The sequence below is a fragment of the Vulpes vulpes genome, chromosome X, assembly GCF_048418805.1.
Source record: "Vulpes vulpes isolate BD-2025 chromosome X, VulVul3, whole genome shotgun sequence".
In the NCBI taxonomy this organism is placed as follows: domain Eukaryota; kingdom Metazoa; phylum Chordata; class Mammalia; order Carnivora; family Canidae; genus Vulpes; species Vulpes vulpes.
The window spans coordinates 72,633,733-72,654,088 of record NC_132796.1 but is presented as its reverse complement, the minus strand read 5'-3'; the positions used below and the strand labels follow the sequence as shown (position 1 = coordinate 72,654,088).

General features: G+C 39.1%; 1 protein-coding gene across 1 annotated transcript; it reads left to right on the top strand.

Moving 5' to 3' along the window:
- The first annotated feature begins 268 nt into the window (after window positions 1–268).
- LOC112925670 (T-complex protein 11-like X-linked protein 2) lies at window positions 269–9,177 on the top strand. Its single transcript, XM_026006481.2, is given in 10 exon segments — window positions 269–378; window positions 2,951–3,071; window positions 3,808–4,028; window positions 4,948–5,070; window positions 5,277–5,434; window positions 5,437–5,492; window positions 5,574–5,770; window positions 6,528–6,620; window positions 8,095–8,165; window positions 8,945–9,177. Coding segments are annotated over 10 exon segments (1,302 nt in total). The 5' UTR covers window positions 269–349.
- Window positions 9,178–20,356: the final 11,179 nt, after the last annotated feature.

The window sequence follows — 20,356 nt, the reverse complement described above, 5'->3', positions numbered from 1 at the left end:
AAATCAGTTTTACTTTTTGCTTTTCAAAAACTCCTCTTCATGCTTAACTTCTCTGAGAATTCCAATGCTTTTGAAGGGCAAAGAGTTTAGAAAACCTCAAATACTAGAATGATCAAGTGAATCTATGTAAGATCTGCTTGATGGATCTAAATTTGGGAGCCTTACTTCACTGAGTGAATCTCTAAATAAAATAGAAATTCTATTAGTGTGGGTTCTCTCTTGATGAATGCCATACATTTTTCTAGAGAGCAGACCTGAAGTACTTTCTGTCACAGATGTGATAGAGACAGTTAACGAAATTTCTAAACTTAACAATGCTCATGAAATCGTGGTAAACCAAGATTTCTATATGGAAGAAAGTGTTTTAGCTCCCAACAGGTACGGACTCATCTATTGTTTTTTTTTTTTCCACTTTACTCCTGGGATAGGTACATACTACAAATGACCTTCGATCAGGATTGAAGCATTTTTATTAATACAGTTAATTTTGGGTATGTTTTAAATGGTACCAACAAATAAAACAGAAGAGTAATCAGTGTAATTATTAGTTTCAAGTGTCAAAGAAGAAAAAAATTATATTTAAACAGGAAGTAAACCAATGCAGTTGTTGTCAGAATGCTTATTTTGGTATTCCAGTCAATAATGAAACACAGTAAATTTCAGATCTTCTTAGACAGCCTTAGAGGAAGTAGCTCGTAACAGTTACTCTTTTTAACTGTCTACAGATCAAACAGGTACAGATGAAGAGACTACTTTTCTAATTGCCAACTCTTAATGGGATTATAAACAGATTAATAAAAAATTCTGTGAATTAAGATCAGAACCACGTTGATAAATAATGCTTGTCTCAAATGAAGCTCTGTCCTGGTTCTTATTAATTTTATTCATATTGCAAGACATAAAAAAATTCATTCACTAAGTATGAATTAAATGCTTCTAATGGTTTGTTAATAGTCAAATGGGTAAATTTATTTGCTGGAACCTAATTCTATAGAATTTCTAATTTCCCACCTTAAATGCTTCTATTTTGCTACTTTAGGGGTTCTGTTTCTAAAACACTTTGCTCTGTCATTGTTTCTCTTGAAATTCACACTTTTTAGTTTTTCCTTACCTGTTGCCAACCGGTACTCATGCCAGGCACAGCTTCCCCAAAATAAGTTTACACCAAAACAAAAATCTCCTAGCATATTCCTCACTGCCTTTACTATCCCTGAAACCTGGGTTAGATTTTTTGATGCTGGCTAGGTGCAGAGAAAGTGAAACTAGGAGAGTGAAGGTCTGTTAAAGTGGCTTGGGGTTGTAGTGGTGATGAGGGGTGGGTAAATGAAGCAGAAGGAATAATACTATTTAGAGCTTGATTTTCATTTTTCTGTTATTAACAGCCTTATTCTAGTGTAGCAATGCAAAAAGTATACAAAAAGCAAAGTTGAAATAGAATTTGGAGTGATCTGTTATGTATAGATAATTGATTATTGGTTTTACCTTTGGTCTTATAAAATAATACTACTTATAGTTATAGATTCCTAAGGAAATATCATCATCAGATATTTATACAACAAACATTTATTGAGTACCTACTAAGTATAAGGAACAATGCTGAATGCTGGGGACATATAGATGACAAAGATGCTAGCTTTACTGTCAAGAGGCTTCTGTAGGGGAGATAGTAGCTACTGTGCAATGATAAGTTCTTTCACATCTAATATATATATAGAGTTCTATGTTTGTGCTCATCTGCCCAAGAAACGTCAAGAAAGACTTTCCTGATAAGGTAACACTTGAGTTTTGGAGTATGAATAGGTACTTTTCAGGTGGTCCGGGGGTGGGTAGTGATTCTCCCGGAACTGGAAATGTCATGTCAGAGGCATAGAATGGTGGAAGACATTATATATTCATTACAAGTAGGTTGTTGTTGGAATAGAGTATTGGAAGGAAGAAGGCAATAATGTAGAAGTGGCAGAAGAGGGTCATAAAGGGTCTTAGAGGCCATCTATCCTGATGGTGATAGGGACTTCCTAAAGACTTTAAATGAGCATGCCATCATGACCAAATGTATATCTTAGAACAAAACATTGATTTTAGCAAGACTATGTGGCATTGTATGAGTAAGACATGTTGAGGGCAGGAAGACCATTTAATAGACTATTGCAATAGTCCAGGTAAGTGATGATGTAGATGGGGATGGATTCCAGAGATATTTAGGAAGCAAAATCTCTGGAATCTGGTGACCAAGTAGATACCATGGATGAAGGGAAAGTAATTTAGAAGGGCTCCAGTACACATCAGAGTTATGTGTGTATATCTCATAAGTGGTACTGGTGTATTGGGTGATGAACTTTGACTTTTTTTACCCATTTATCTTTGTATTGATTTTAAAAGTCTTAACAAAATTCTGAAGGAAATTTTTTCATAGATTTCAAAATGGAAAGAAAAAGAACATCTAGTTCAAACTACAAATCTATGGATATAGAAACTAAAGCACACAACACTTTACCAATGAAAGTTAACTGTTCTCCCCAAAGGTAACCAGTATTCTGATTATTACCACAGATTATTTTGCCTGTTTTTGACGTTCTTGAATATGGAAACATATAATATACATTCTTTCCCTGTCTGGAAAAAAAGAAGCTAAGGCACACGCTTATGTTTAATGCAGAACCAGTGCTAAAACTCAGAGGCTCAATTCCTACCTAGTTCATGGTTCTTTCTACTACAGGATGAGAGCTTTCCTGGAACCTTGAGGTACTCTTCTGAGAGGATTTGGCTAACATCTTTGCATCTGACACTAAACTCAGTTTATTCAACTCTGCTTGTCTAAATATAGCCCTTGGCCTATCAATTTAATGATCTTTCATGGTCCTAAATGCTATTTAGGATTTAGGAAATTATGATCCTAAGTATGATCAGTTCTCTGGGTAAAGAGCAATTTGCTCATTTAACCTTTTTACAGTTTGGAAGGCAGTTTCATGGAAACAATGTACAATGGTTTTTGGGACCATCTGAAAGAGCAGCTATTGAATACTCCCCCTGACTTCACTTGTGCTCTTAAACTTTTAAAAGAAGTTAAGGAGGTGAGTAACCAACTTCCCACTTGTGGATGTTAAGTTCCTGGGCATACCAAATCTTTGAATTGTTGATGGCTGTCAATATCCTAGATTGCATACTACTTCTCTACACATGGTCCATTACTTAAATAGCCCATCTAGAGAAGCATTTTTTGGTATGATATGAAGCTTGGAAGTTGGCATCTTGATATAATAGCACAATATGTTGTTCGATTAAAAAAATTTTCACTGAACCCTCACTATATTTTATGTTTTTCAGAAATGCATAAGTGAATAAAAGAACTCTTGCCCACAAGGAACATACACTTTTGAGTCAAAAGGCTATTTTGAGTGACTCTTAATGGTTCCTTTGCTTATTTATCTTTGACTTTTGAAGTAAAATCATCTAAAAATGTCCTTATCTCTTATTAAGAGTGCTTCAATCACCTTGTAGTAGTGTGTATTTTATATATTTTATATCCTGTGCTTATTTTTATCACCTCCTATTTTTATTCACATTTTAATCTCCTTTTGCTCAGGAAATTATATGGCATTACTGTCATTATTGATACCCATGAAGCCTTGAACTATAATTGGTCCCTAAACAGAAAGAAATAATATTCTTCTATAAGAAATTTAGAGACCTATTTTCAGGACTTCCAAAAGACATAGGCTAGGATGTTTTTGTTTTAAGAGGGTTGTTCATTGGAGAATGTTTGGGTTTCTAAACAGTTTGGCTCCATTGATTTTCTTTTCTGGGCAGAATTTGCTATCACTGCTGTTACCACACCAGAACCGCCTAAGAAATGAGTTTGAAGAATCTCTGGACATGGATCTCCTCAAGCAGGAAACAGAATATGGAGCCCTGGATGTCCCTCATCTCTCTACGCACATTCTTAATTTGATGATCATGTTATGTGCACAAGTCCGCGATGAAGCAGTGCAGAAACTAGAAAGCATGACAGATCCTGTGCAGTTGCTGAAGTAAGAAACCAAATTTACTGTCCCTGAAATGTGCCCTAGACAGCGATGCCGGAAAACTCTACCCCTGATACTGTTTTATTGCTCCTGCTTTGTCCAGCTCTTCTATACTGAAGAATTGACTAAAACCTTTTATTTTCCTCTCTAGACTCTTGGCTTTTATTTTCCAAGGATAGTCTCTCAAGGCCTTTTTGGTGATCTTTAGATCATTTTTACACATTTTAGAAATGATGTTAAGACAGAGTACAATAATTCTTTCTTCTAAAATTATCCTAAGGGATCCCTGGGTGGCGCAGCCATTTGGCGCCTGCCTTTGGTCCAGGGCGCGATCCTGGAGACCCGGGATCGAATCCCACGTCGGGCTCCCGGTGCATGGAGCCTGCTTCTCCCTCTGCCTATGTCTCTGCCTCTCTCTCTCTCTCTCTATCATAAATAAATAAAAATAAATAAATAAATAAAATAAAATAAAATTATCCTAATTTAAACCCCATGAAGGGACATAAATGAAGATTATCCCTGTTTCACATTTAGGAGAATGAAGACCCAGAAAGGCAAAGTGATATACCCTGTGAGTTAGAAATTCAGTCACCATCATTCCAGTTACTCACAGTTGTTAGGACTTTGGTCATTTTCCTTCTTCTGGGTACTTTTACTGAGAAGATAGTAGTTATGTTGGAAAGAGTTCTAGATTGGTAACTAAAAGGACAGAAGATATATTTTTCCTTACCTCTGACAACAACTCATTCTGTGGACTTTGTTCCTCAATCCAGTGTTTTTATCTGTAAATTGAGGTTAGATTATTGTTTTTTAAGACCCATTTTAATTCTAAAATACTGTGATTTTAGGACTCCTTGCTTGAGTTCCACCCCTCCACACTAGATTTCCTTTCAAAGTGTAAATATTTTATTTCTCCTTATGACAGGGGTATCTTCCATGTTCCGGGCCTGATGAAAATGGACATCCAGAGCCTTCAACCCTACCTGCAGGAACATTCTGTCCAGTATGAACAAGCTAAATTCCAGGAACTCCTTGACAAGCAGCCCAGTATGTTTAAAATTTATGTACAGGAGATGGAGATCTGACCTTGGGTTTGATAAAATATTTTCTAATTTTTGAATAGAAAGTTTCTTTTCTGGGTAAGAGATAGGGAAAAATACTTCTCTAAGACAAAAAGTCCTACAAAATAATATTTATTGGCCAAGAGGATATCTTAAAACTTTAAGTCTCATATATTCCCTTTTATGTTGTATATCTCCTTGATTACACCACAAAATGGCTAACCAAAGTAGCAACAGACCTCACTACACCATCTCCAAGTTCTCCTGCCTCTCCTAGCTCCTCCAGCTTGGCCTGTTCACCTCCAAATTGGGTATCTAGCAACTTAGAGATCCCCAATCCCACAATGGTGCTATACAGGCTTACCTGAACCTTCTTCTCTGGGATCCTGACAATGACAAGTTCCCTGAGGTAGGAAAGTGTGTTCTGTTAGAGCATTGCCTTTTGTTTGGTATTTAACATCTCTATTAGAACTCTCCTCTCCTGACCCAGTCTTCCCTGTTGAAACATTTGTTGATGGACAGAATCCAGCTACAGAAGATGGAGTCCCACTTGCACCAGTTAACTGTCCTGGCCTCAGTCTTGCTAGTAGCCAGATGTTTCTCTGGTAATGTCTTATTCAACTCACCTGAATTTGTGGATAAACTGAAATGCATAACCAAGGCTCTGACAGAATAATTTAACTCCAGGTAAGAAGTTTCATAGACAGATCTTTTTTAGAGTTGGAAATAATATGTGGTTTTTGGGACATAGGCAGACAATGTAATTATTGCTTGTCATCACAAACCACAAAAAGGACCTTGGGTACCAACTGCAAGATTCTTGGTGTCTTTTGATAAGTCATATTGAGGCTTGGGATAGAGAAAAACTAAACTTATTTCCAAAGAAGAGAGTGTGGAGGCTAGTTTGCTGCAAATGATTCATTATCATGTTTTGTAAAAATGAGTCATTATATATTCGAATGGGTGACACCGGATTTGTGTATGTATATCCAGAAGTTTATCAGTTTTGGTAATACTGATTGGTCATCACTGCATGGAGGGCACCACAACCAAAATAAAAAGAGGAATTAGAGGTTTTAGGTCTCTTAACATATTTATAGTTTAACTGGTAAAAGAGGATAAACAACTGTGGAAAATCCCTAAGAAAATCTTAAAACAAGATTTAAATAAAGTTTATGGAACTAAAGAACACTGACTGGGTCCAACGATAGAACTGAACCCTTGTCAATTACCTTATTTTCTTTGAAGTCTAGTATACTACTGTATTATGAATTAGTTGTCACCTTTAGGGTAACAATGAAGACTTTTCATCTGTACATGGAGTCCTGCTGTCTACTAGTGGTGAGAGCCTGGAATTCTCCTTTGAGTGCACCTGTCTTCTGTTAGAGGCTCTCCAGGCCTTAACCATATGCCAGGGCCATTCTGCTTTCTGTCCATTATCTAGGCCTCAAGAGACTATGCTGAGTGTGAGTGAACAGGTGTCCCGGGAAATCCATCAAGGCCTCAAAGACATGGACCTTACTGCCTTGAGCAGTGAAAACACAGCATCTCTCTCTTTTTTTTTAAATAAACAACATAAATTTATTTCTCATAGTTCTGGAAGTGGGACATCTGAGATCAGATACCAACACAGTTGGGTGAAGGCCCTCTTTCAGATTTCAAAATTCTCATTGTATCCTCACATAGTGGAGGAAGCTAGGGAACTCTGTGGGATCTCTTTCGTAAAAGCACTACTCCCATTCATTAGTTCTCCATCCTCATGACCTGATCACCTCAAAATGGCCCTACCTCAACCACTGAGCCACCCAGGTGTCCCAGGGACTCTAGTTTCTGAGCCTAGCTGTCTACTTCATTTACCAGGTTATGAAATTTTTTTAGCTATTATTATTTTTTTCAAATAAGCTATCTGCCCCTTTCTCCTTCTTCTTTTTTTGGGACCCCATAATGTGAATGTTGGTAGGCTTGTTTTTGTTTCACACATCCCTTAAACTATCCTTATTTTTAAAAATTCTTTTTTTTTCTTTTTGCTGTTCAGTTTGGTTGATTTCTACTACCGTGTCTTTCAGATTATTGATCCATTCTTCTGTGTTATTTAATCTGCTGTTCACCTCCCCTTGTGTATTATTCATTTCTATTATTGTATTTTTCAACTCTTACAGGAACTTTCTTATATTTTCTCTTGTTGAAATTCTTACTGTGCTTATCCATTTTTGCTCCCAATTTTGGTAAGCATCTTTTGATCAGTGGAGAGATTGCTTATCTCTATTTTACTTAGTTTTTTTTTTTTCTGAATCTTTTTTTCTTGTTCTTTCATTTGATAGGTATTTTTCTTTCTCCTTATTTTGCTAACCCTCTGTGTTTTTTCTACATATTAGGTAGTTCTACTACATGTTCACGTCCTTGAATAAGTGACCTTATGTATAAGATATTCTTTGGAGCCCAGGAGTGCAATTCCCCTTGACCACCAGATCCAGATGCTCCAGAGCTGTCCCTTTGGGGGCTGTATGCACCCTTCTGCTGTGGTGGGATCATGACTGTTGTAGGCACTCTAGTGGACAAGCTCAGCACCCCCAGCCTTATTGGCTTCAAGGCCTGATCATGACCTCTGCTTCTGTGCTGTTGGGTGGGTATGACCCCAGCCAGTTGTCCACAAGGCCTGGCCACTGCTATGGGCTTGCTGGTGAGTGGATTCATTTTCCTATTAGTTATGAGGTCCAGTTGAGGTGCAATGTTATGCAGGGCTCCAAGTGGAGCATGACCCCTGGCATTAATAGTCTAAAAAAATGATTCCAAAATGGTGCCCTCAGTGCTGAGATCAATAGGACAGAATGAGATTGCCAAAGTGACTGCCACCATTGTCCCAGTCTCTGGAGGGGGGCTGTGCTGTCTCCTGCCCCTCTAGCAGGAGTTCCCAGATTAGTTAGTTGGTCTCCTTCACCTATGTTCTATGTCCTTTCCATGTGGTGTTTTAGCACTGGTTTCTGGGGCAAGTGAGTCTGCACACAACCTTTTAACACAGCATCTCTTATAGGCCAACTCCAGAATATCGCCAAGAAGGAGAACTGTGTTTGTAACATCATTGGTAAGAGACCCATAGTAGTGATAGGGAGTGGTGTCAAGAATGTGGAGGATGAGGAGGTAGACTTAACTTTGGAATCTAGTTACTGAACCATTTAAAAATGGAAAAGCATGATCATTGGGAAAGTCTTTTGGCTATAGTTTTCTCATCTATAGTATGCAGGGTTGAAATAGATCTCTCAGTTTGAAGAGTGAATGCATGGTTTTAAGGTGGACCTGCAGCTAAGACATGTAACTTGCAGGTGTAAAATGCTGTCCCATCAACCCTACCACGTCATCCCTGGTCACTTTATAATTATAGTCCAAAATCTATGATGGAAAGCACTTTGCTTTAAAAGTTACCATATGTGCTTCTACTACCCTCCAAGGAATTGATACTGACTTAGGTTGTGGGACATATTCCATGTTGGAATTTTGCATCTTAACAGTCTGATTTGGGTATGTGGGCACTGGTTGCAATGTATAGCCCTTTTAATTTCAGGTATGATATCCTCTCATTAGATCACTGCATACCAGGAGCTCACTTAAAACCACACAATCTTATGAACAGCCAGAAATTTGCTAGCTCAAAATATTTTGATCATCCATTGTCTTTGGAAGCTTGATAGCACTCCCTCCTCCAAAATGAAGCAGGGAAATCTCATTTATATGGTTTATCCAGATAAATGGGTAGGTCAGTGAATACCTTAGTTAATTTTGGTGAGCAGAGAGTACAAGGGTATTGTGAATTTCCTCTGAAACCTCTTTGATCTTCCCCTTTTCATTGCTTTTCCTTGCTCACAGATCAGCGAATCCGTTTGTTTCTCAAATGTTGTTTGGTTCATGGCATGCAGGAATCTCTGCAAGACTTCCCTGGAGGCCTCAGTCTCATTGAAGGGGAGTTGGCAGAACTAAGCTGGAAATTTTTCAATTTGATGCATCACAATCAGCAGGTATTTAGCCCCTATTATGCCGAAATCCTTAAAAATATCATCCCTCCAGCTCAGGCACATGAAACAGAAGTGGAGTCTATCTGATAATGCCAGGCCTCAGCTATGGCAACATTGAAACCAGGAGAGAAGGCTCAGCAAGTTCCTAGGATGACATCACCTGTGGCCAGCAGAGCAGCTAGTCCTCTTCCTCACTACAGCTAGGACACAGAGATGCAGGGTTCAAGCAAGTAACACCAACTAGTCCAACCACCCTGATTAATAAACTTCTGAGCTGCAAGAAAACATCTGTTCCTTCTGTGTTGCAACTGAATCTAAGTTCTGTGCCCTTATCTTCTCTAAGTATCTGAGAATCCAGTGGATCCTCAGTTTTCCTTTCACTCACTGATCATTCTTGAGTGTGATGGTGGTTGAGCAAGCATTAGGGCATCAGGTGCTGACATTATTTTCTGTAATGGAAAACAATTTCCTTGAGGGCAATGAAAACACTGTGGAATGGAATTATCCAGAGTATGAATATAAAGGCTTCTGGAAGTCAGAAATTTACTGAGCTACAGATCAAGAGAGGACTTAGAACCCCATTTCTAGTGTCAAATTTCCCTATAATTTTAAAGGACATAGCAATACTAAGAGCCCCCACCTCCTTTTCTGGCGTGTGGGATGAAGCAATATGAAAACTGGTGACTGGGTGAAAGTTGATATTGTCTGCTAACAAGCATTCAGTTGAGGACAGTTCTTAGCCGCCACAGGATTTATGTCTCTCAAGTGATCCTGAGGGTGAGGTTTGGAGTCTCTGACATTAACACTAAGTCTAAGCATTAGTTCTGCCACTGACTTGTATCAGGTTCATCCCTGGCCCTGCTCTATAGCTGAATTTATCTCCTGTTTCCACATCTCTAGGCTTAGGTCACTCCATTCTTCTTGACAGAGGTGATATAGGTATTCAAGGGTGGAGGCAGCCACCACATTTCTCCCTTGCAGCCTGGGACAATAACTGTTATGTTATGATTGTCAGCTCAGTTGGAACCACACTTGACAAATGTTCTAGGTCCATAAGGGCCTGGGCTTGTTTTTTGAGATTGTAGAGATTCATCTAATCATTCTTATGCCAACTGTGACAGACCAACAGCAATCTAGGAGATTAAGAAAAAATTCAGTTTGGATTTTGACTTGTTTGGAATGTTTAGAAGAAAATAAAGGAATAAATTTTATATGTAGAGAGCTTAGAAGAGCACCTGGAACATACATGCTCATAAATGTTATATATTATTATAATATGTACTTGCATTTGTGTAAAATATCTCTAGAAGAATACACAAAAAGTCTCATAACAATGGTTTCCTCTAGGTAGGAGAAATGAGACACAGGACTGGGAGAGAAATTGGCTTTTCACCATATGTCTTTTTTTTTTTTTAACAATGTGACCCATTTCTTCATCCTTTAAACCAGCCACATAGCATCTTGCTTCAGTCATCACATTGCCTCTTTCTTCTGTGTCAAATATCCCTCTCCCTTCCTGTTAATAAGGACACTTGTTATTACATTTAGAGCCCACTGGAATAATCTCTCCATCTGAAGACCCTTAACTTAAATACATCTGCCAAGCCCCTTTCTCATATAAGAACATTTACAGGTTCCAGGCATGGATATCCTTGGAGACTTATTTACCTTACCATAGTCTACCTTCTGACCCTCTAAAATTTATATACAACCTACATGCAAAAGACATTCACCTCATCCCAATATCCCCCGAAGTCTCAACACATTACATATAAGTCCAAAATCTCAACTGTAAATCATTTAATCAGGTATATGAGAAACTGGATATGATCCTTGCTGGGGAAAAATATCTATCAGAGTACCAGTGAACTAGTCAAAAATTACCTCTTCCCAAATTACAGTGGTAGGATAGGAATAGAATAATAACAGACATTCCCATTCCAAATGGGAGAAAATGAAGAAAAGAGCTATTAGCTCCAAGCAACTTAGAAATTCAACCAGGCAAACTCTATTAGGCTTGAAGGCCTAGGAATAATTGTCTGAGGCTGGACTCTCTAGCCTGTGTTCCATTTACATATCCTCAGAGTCACCCTTCCATTTTTCTTGAAGGATAGTACATGTTTGAAGCTGAGTATTTTTATCAGTCTGTTTCCTGCCTGCAGAATTTTTTTTTCTGAGGATAGAGACATACCGTTAAAGATGGAAAACATTTCAGAGACTAGCATTTGTTATTAGCAGGGAGTTGACTCCAGAGCTAGAAGTTTGGCTGCCACCATTGTTGTTTTTCTGCCTGCAGAATTTTGGAAATCCAACAGCCTTCCTTCATTTGAACCCTTCTCTCTCCCAGTCAGTTCAAATTGGCAATATTTTTCTGATATAACATTCTCAAAAACGTTTTGAGTCTGCTTAGTATATATCAAGGAGTCATTGCATTTGACCAGAGGATCTTTCACAGATCTTTCCTGGATAAACTTGTCTCTGTAACTGGATTCTGCTGAAATGGTTGATGGCATCCATGAGTCACATGTTTAATCTCCTTAAAGAGCCATCTGTAGGAATAAATATTTTGATCTTTTCGTCCTTTAAAAGCTCTAGCAAAAGATTGTCCAGCTATACCTATGGCTTTCTCTTTAGAACACTCTTTCCTGGGCTCTCTATTCTGTTCCATTGATCTATGTGTCTGTTTTTGTGCCAGTACCACACTGTCTTGATGACCACAGCATTGTAGTACAACCTTAAATCTGGCATTATGATGCCCCCAGATATGGTTTTCTTTTTTAAAATTCCCCTGGCTATTCGGGGACTTTTCTGATTCCACACAAATCTTAAAATAATTTGTTCTAACTCTCTGAAGAAAGTCCATGGTACTTTGATAGGGATGTACCCTGAACTTTATGGTCAACTACTATTCGATAAAGGAGGAAAGACTATCCATTGGAAGAAAGACAGTCTCCTCAATAAATGCTGCTGGGAAAATTGGACATCCACATGCAGAAGAATGAAACTAGATCACTGTCTTGCACCATACACAATGATAAACTAAAAATGGATGAAAGATCTAAATGTGAGACAAGATTCCATCAAAATCCTAGAGTAGAACACAGGCAACACCCTTTTTGAACTCAGCCACAGTAACTTCTTGCAAGATACATCCACAAAGGCAAAAGAAACAAAAGCAAAAATGAACTATTGGGACTTCATCAAGATAAGAAGCTATTGCACAGCAAAGGATACAGTCAACAAAACCAAAAGACAACCTACAGAATGGGAGAAGATATTTGCAAATGACGTATCAGATAAAGGATTAGTTTCCAAGATCTATAAAGAACTTATGAAACTCAACACCAAAGAAACAAACAATCCAATCATGAAATGGGCAAAAGACATGAAGAGAAATCTCACAGAGGAAGACATAGACATGGCCAACAAGCACATGAGAAAATGCTCTGCATCACTTGCCATCAGGGAAATACAAATCAAAACCACAATGAGATACCACCTCACACCAGTGAGAATGGGGAAAATTAACAAGGCAGGAAACCACAAATGTTGGAGAGGATGCGGAGAAAAGGGAACCCTCTTGCACTGTTGGTGGGAATGTGAACTGGTGCAGCCACTCTGGGAAACTGTGTGGAGGTTCCTCAAAGAGGTAAAAATAGATCTCCCCTATGACCCAGCAATTGCACTGTTGGGGATTTACCCCAAAGATACAGATGCAATGAAACGCCAGGACACCTGCACCCCGATGTTTCTAGCAGCAATGTCCACAATAGCCAAACTGTGGAAGGAGCCTCGGTGTCCATCGAAAGATGAATGAATAAAGAAGATGTGGTTTATGTATACAATGGAATATTACTCAGCCATTAGAAACGACAAATACCCACCATTTGCTTCGACGTGGATGGAACTGGAGGGTATTATGCTGAGTGAAGTAAGTCAATCGGAGAAGGACAAACAGTGTATGTTCTCATTCATTTGGGGAATATAAATAATAGTGAAAGGGAATAGAAGGGAAGGGAGAAGAAATGGGTAGGAAATATCAGAAAGGGAGACAGAACATGAAGACTCCTAACTCTGGGAAACGAACTAGGGGTGATGGAAGGGGAGGAGGTCGGGGGGTGGGGGTGAATGGGTGATGGGCACTGAGGGGGGCACTTGACGGGATGAGCACTGGGTGTTATCCTGTATGTTGGCAAATTGAACACCAATAAAAAACAAATTTATTTTTTAAAAAAGAACACGCTTTCCTCATAGAGGATCTCTTAGCTTAACATCTTTTACATTTTGAATAGACTGAGAATTTCCCAAGTCATTAAGTCCAGGGTTTTTTATGATTAACATTCTTCCTTCAACTTATGTCTTCTTTCTTTTTTACTATAAGCAGAAAGAAGAAAACATGCTACACCTTTAACATTTTACTTGGATGTCTCCTCAGATTATCAAGTTCATCCCTTACAAGTTCTGCTTTCTACACAAATGTAAGACACAATAAGGTGAGCTATCTGCCACGTTATAACAAGGTTACCCTTTTCTCCAGTTTTCAAAAACATGTTTCCCTATTTCCTTCTGAACTCTTACCAGCAGTGCCTTTAACATTTATATTTCTACCAAAAGTTTATGATAATTAATGTATTCTCTAAAATGATATATTTTCTCTGCTGTGTAAGTCACTTCCCTCTGCTATAATTTTACTGAGATATATATACTTCATATAACATAAAATTCACCATTTTAAAATTCATAGGTTTTTAGTATATTCATTATGTTGTACAGTCATCACCGCAATCTAATTCAAAAACACTTCCATCATCCTAAAAAGAAACCCTGTATCTACCAGTCAGTCCCAATTCCCTATTTCCCCCATTCTTAGAAATCTACATTTCCAATAGCTCCTCTGTGAGCCATGTTCCTTATGTTGGCTTAGGCCTGAGATGAGCTAGGCAAGGGAGAGGACCAAAGCACTGTGGCTGGCAACTATTTACTTTATGCTAGAGTGGTGGCTATCTTAAGGCAAGGACCTCATCAGTTGAATAAGTAGTTAAGAGATCAATTTCTCTGAGAAACAGGCTGTCTGAAAGTGTGAGAAGACTCTGCATGCAGACTCACCTCAAAACCTCAAAACCAGAGCTAGAGAGGGAATAGAGAGTCTTGGTGACTGGGGTCTATGTACTGCTGATTTCTTCATGCAAACTTGAATCTTCAGCACTGGTTTGATAGATGTTGTTTTGAGTTCCTAGCTATAGAGAAGCCCACTGCCTTGGGTTTCTGGCCTTCAGGGATGGCTAATAAACCATCTTAAATGCCTGTCTTAAAGTCAGGATGATCTCACAAGTTAGATCCTGGGAAAAAGCTTAACAACCAAAAGAATCTGGAATTTAGGAGCTATTTATCTTTCTCAAATGTCTATCTTGTCCCCATAGCCCCTACAAAGAGCACAGGCACAGGCATCATCTAGATGAGAAATTACACTGGCAATATGAACTACAGTTACATGGTCTATAACTAAATTACCCCATTTAATTTTTAAAATAACCCGACAAGATTGATTATATTATATATTCTTTTTTTTTTACAGATGAGAATTTAGACACAGAGTGAAGCTAAATTGTGCAGGATCATATAGAGAGTGAGTGGCAGAACCCAGAATCTGAGGCATTGTACTACCAAAGCCTGTACTCCTAACCTCACTAACACAAGACAAGTGGAAATGTTTGGGACACACAAATAGAGAATTTATTGTCTCACATTTCTGGAGGTGAGACATCTGAAATCAAGGTGTTAGCAGAGTTTGTTCCTTCTGGGAGCTGTGAGGGAAGAATCTGCTCCAGCGCCCCCCCCCCCCTTTTAGCTTGTAGATGGCTGTCTTCTCCTTGTGTTTCTTCACGTCATCTTCACTATGCATATCTGTACAAATTTCTCTCTTTTAATAAGGACAGTAATCATATTTGACAGGTGTCCACCTTACTCCAGTTATGACTTCATCTTAACTACACTTGCAATAGCTGTATTTCCAAATGAGGTCACATTCTGAAGTACTGAGAGTTGAGACTTCAACATATAAATTTTGGGAGGGGACACAATTCAACACATAATAGAGGGCATCCTTGTTCCATGGGCTCTATCATTATTTCACTTCCGTTTCACTATGGAGTATGAGCATGTGCTCCCTCTTCAGAGAGGCCAGTGGCATCTGCAAATAACCCGAAGCAGAAATTTGGGGACAGAAAACCTATTGGCAGGAAAGGTATAGGTACCCTCAAGAGGAAAATGGGGAGGTATCTCAGAAAAACTTACAGATGGAACATTTGGTAAATAAGGGCAACATATTGATAAAGAAGTTTGGGAAAGATCAAGGCCTTGCAAGACCTAGGAAGTACTTTTCTAGAAGCCAGAAAACCTGCCGCTAGAACATTGGGAGTTCCTTCCATCCTCTATATTTTGGTGACACCTCTTGTTATAAACTGAACTGTGTTCTTAAATTTATACATTCAAGATTTAACCCCCAGTGTCTGAGAATTTGACTGTATTTGAGGATAGGGCTTCTTAAAAATAATTAGGTTAATATGAGTCTATTAGGGTGTGCCCTAATCCAATTTGACTGGTATCCTTAAATGAAGAGATTAGGACATACAGAGAGAGACACTAGGCATGTTTAAGCACAGAAGGATGACCATGTGAAGAAACAGCAAAGGGCAGCCGTATTCATGTCAAGGAGAGAGGTCTCAGAAAAAAAACAAACCTGCTGACACCTTAATCTTGGACATCTGGCCTCCAGAACTGTGAAAAAATAAATTTCTGTGTTTTAGCCACATACTTTGTGGTATTTTGTTATGGTAGATCTGGCAAAATAATCTAGCAGCAAATACAGAGGAATTGGACAAGATGATAGGTAAAGCTCCATTCATGCATCGAGCAATCATTAAATGCTGACCAAGTGCCAGGCAGAGCACTGGTGATAAGGCAGCCCTGTGGATTTTATACTCTACAATGACATCCTGCAGGGGTTTGAGCAGAGTCCTAGGATTTGCTGGCTATTGGTCTACCTTAGGTCATGCCTTTATGACTGCTTTACTGAACCTCTAGAAAGTGTGCCCTCCTACCATTATGTTACCACCTTTCGTTGATGAAGGGTAAGGTGCTAAGAACATCTGGATACTCTTTCACTCTGTTTTATTTTTATAGAGATGGGGGGCAGTGTATAACTTTGCTTTTTCTAGGTTTGGGGTTTCTGCCCTTGGATATGGCTACTGAGGAGATGAAGTGTTTATATCCAACCACTTGCTTTCTCCAGCGCGGAGGTTGCAGAATGGTGGGATCACAAGAACATGATGACATTAAAGTATTATAAGTGGGATCAATGGAGTCCACAGCTATACACTAGGGCTGGAGGTGAGGACTACAGTCAGGGATCCCAGGAATAAGGGTATCAGTTCAGAGACAATTTTTGGAACAAAATATTAGGAACAGAGAGTAACACACAGAAACCAGAGGTATTCTGAGAAAAGACATAATTTGGTTGAAGAGGGATAGAAGCGGGCATGATCAAAGTCACTCCCCTGGAGACCTGCACTGCTTCTGGGACAGCTTCCCTACAGAGGTTCATGAGCCCTGATGGAGGACAGGGAGGGTTTGGCCACCAGCAACCTATGTAAGGAGTACATTGTGGGAGGTGTCCAAATTCTTGATACTTTTGGGCCTGATGGTCAGAAAAAGAAGCAACATGTTGAAATTATGCCTCTTTACAGAGCTTATCCCACATGAACTCCACAGCCCTAGCCTCCCTGCCACCATATCCCAAAGCAGAGTGTGCCAGGGCTCAGGGAAATGAACAGAGCACCTGCTGCTGGCCCTTTCTGGCCAGAGCTTCCATTTTCTGCTTTCTACCCGCATCAGTCCTCCCATATCACACACAATCTACCTATTTATTGGTACAGGTATCTTCAGTGGACTCTGCCCCTCACAGATCCTTGATCAGCATGGAGACCAGATACTTGTAGAAATGAGGAGTGAAAGGGCTTTGGAAACTGCATTATCACCCTGGTATGGTCAACCAATTGAGGACCATCCTATCATCATTCTCTAGCCAAAAGAACACTGGAAATACATCTGTAGTAAAACAAAGTTGGGCTTTTCACTCATTGCAGTGAGGCAGGATGCACATAGTGGAGACCCATGAGGGTGTCTTAATAAGTGGGTATTAGTGATGACATAGAATTTGGGCCTGTGTTAAGTGATTTTGTGGATTGTTCAAAGAAGTGGGAGTTTTGTGGTATTAGAAATTGGGGATTGGGGCACCTGGGTAGCTCAGTCAGTTAAGCATCTGCCTTTGGCTCAGGTAATTATCTCAGGGTCCTAGGATCAAGCTTCCTGTCATGCTTCCTGCCTAGCAGAGACCTCTCCCTCTGTCAACTCCCTCTCTCTCTCTGTGCACTCTCCCTCTATGTGCTCTCTCTCTCACTCTTGCTCTCTCTCTATCTCTCTCATAAATAAAATAATAAAAAAGAAATCGGGGATAATTCTGTAAAAATGACTAGAATTAACTTCAGAGACTGAGTCATAAAAGTCACTGTGGCTTTCTGATTTTGTTCCTTCTGTTTTCTCTGTCTCTGCCCCCTCTCCCCCACCTCAGATCACACTCTAAAGAAAGCCAGAGGGATCCCTGGGTGGCGCAGCGGTTTGGCGCCTGCCTTTGGCCCAGGGCGCGATCCTGGAGACCCGGGATTGAATCCCACGTCGGGCTCCCGGTGCATGGAGCCTGCTTCTCCCTCTGCCTGTGTCTCTGCCTCTCTCTCTCTGTGACTATCATAAATAAATTAAAAAAAAATAAAAAAATAAAGAAAGCCAGATGTCATGTTGGAAGGATACTCAGTTTGTAGAGTGGTCTTATGTGGCAAGGAATTGAGGCCTCCAGCTAATGGCCATGTGAATGAGCTATCTTGGAAACTAAGGCTGCAGGTAAGCCTTTTAGGTATTATGCGGGTTTGGCTTACATATTGATTATAACCTGTGAAAAAAACTGAACCAGAGTCATCTTCTAAGTCACTCCTGAATTCCTGACTGACACAAGTTGTGAGGTAATAAATGTTAAATCACTACAATTCGCAGTAATTTTTCAGTTGCAGTAACCAACTCGTACATTAACTGAACTATAAACTAGGGATGATTATTTCTCACCAGTAGAGGCTTATAAGGATCAAATGAGAGAATATAATTTGTGAAGCACTATCAACACAGTGGGTTTAGGTTTCCGTGTAATCTCTTAAATGGGTGTTAGCATACAGGGTGTTCATTAAGGATAGTTCTTGATATGAACACCTGTTGAAGTAAATGGTAGGAAGCAGCATTGGATTGGACAGAGAAGTTAAGCAGTTGTGCAGGTTCAACAAAAGCCTTAACCAACCCTGTAGTAAGCTCAGGCTACAATCATTCTTCAGGGAACTCTCTATTTGGGGTAAGACCAATCATTCAAATGTGAGCAAACTAGAAAGATCTAAGGTGTCTATCTACAGCTGTGAGAACTGCCTGCTGACAGTATTCCTAGTGTTTGTGGAGCAGCACTTCCTTAATTGAAAGGGAGAGTATGGACAATACATCAGTGTCCACCAAAAGCATCATTCAATCATCTGAAGGTCCTTCAAGGCAGTAGCCAAGATGAATTTGCATTATACCTTTAGGGTCCTACTGCTTTTTCTGTATTTTTATACACTGAGCATTTTTTGATACTTAAAAGTTCTATTTTTTTTTTCAATTTTTGTCAGCCTCTTTGGCAGCTGAAGAAATAAGGGAATTCAGGCAAATTAAATGTTTTCCATTCTGTCTTCCAGTTCTTTATTAAAGATTATTTAAAATTGTTCTTTGTTGGGGCACCTGGATAGTTCAGGGTTTGAACATCTGCCTTTGGCTAAGGTTGTGATCTCGGGGTCCTGAGATGGAGTACCGGATCAGGCTCGCCAAAGTGAGCCTGCTTTTCCCTCTGCCTCTATCTCTGTGTCTCTCATGAATAAATAAAAAAATCTTTATATAGGGATCCCTGGGTGGCGCAGCGGTTTGGTGCCTGCCTTTGGCCCAGGGCGCGATCCTGGAGACCCAGGATCGAATCCCACATCGGGCTCCCGGTGCATGGAGCCTGCTTCTCCCTCTGCCTGTGTCTCTGCCTCTCTCTCTCTCTCTCTCTCTCTGTGACTATCATAAATAAATAAAAATTTTTAAAAAATCTTTATATATATATTTATATATAATAAAATCTTTAAATATATATAGCATTAGAGTTCCTTATTTAAGTAAGTTGTTCTTTGTGCAATTAATTTAATGTTTTCCATATTTCATACACTAAATGAATAGAGTGTTTATTTCTATTTATCATTGTGAATACTTGAACTATTGCTTTTTACTCATTATAAAAAAGAAAGGGAAAGATTTTTGGTGCTGTGATTACAAAAACAGGAATTTAAGTGGGTTTTTAATTTCAAGAAACTGGGGAGAACATATTAACTTGTACAGGTAGCCTACCTGAGGTGATAATGGTGAACATGCATGATCCAGAAGCTTTTATTTTCACATAAAGGAAAATAATTTGGAAGTAACCTTTAAAATGATATATTTATAAAGGAGTTTTGTAGCAAATATGCGTGATTTTGTGTGTCAGAGGAAAATGGAATATAACTCTTGTCGGGGTATGCATAACAGGTTACTTATAGTTAATACTGCCAATTTGTCAGTGTATTCACAGATATCCATTTACTTATTCACTCCTTCTCTTTATGTTTCTCTCACACACACAGACACAGACACACACACATATATACACACTCATGCAAACATTTTTCATTAGCAGATATTAGAGCCAAAGGGAGCTTCTAGCAACATGTTTCAGAGACTTAGTGCACTGTATATTAAGAGGTCAGTCTTGATATTTGAGGTCCAGAGGTCACATATTTCAGAATCAAAGTAAGTCTGAGCAGTGTTTCTGTTAATATTTGTTTCACTTTCCTAATATTCAAACTTTGCTTAATGATACCTCTATCAATTAAAGACATCTCTGCAGCAGCAATCATCTTCGATTTTCACAATTAATTGGCACCCAACATCTTCAGGCAGAAAAGTCAATGGAACACTCCTTTCAGAATTTAAGGCAGAACACACAGAAATGCTAACAGCTTTAATAAATCTGATCATTTATAATGTTAGGCCCTGACATCACTAGTCTAGTTGCCCAGCTCACTCTTCTCTCTTGAACTTCAAACTCCTGTTTACAGCTCCGTGCGAA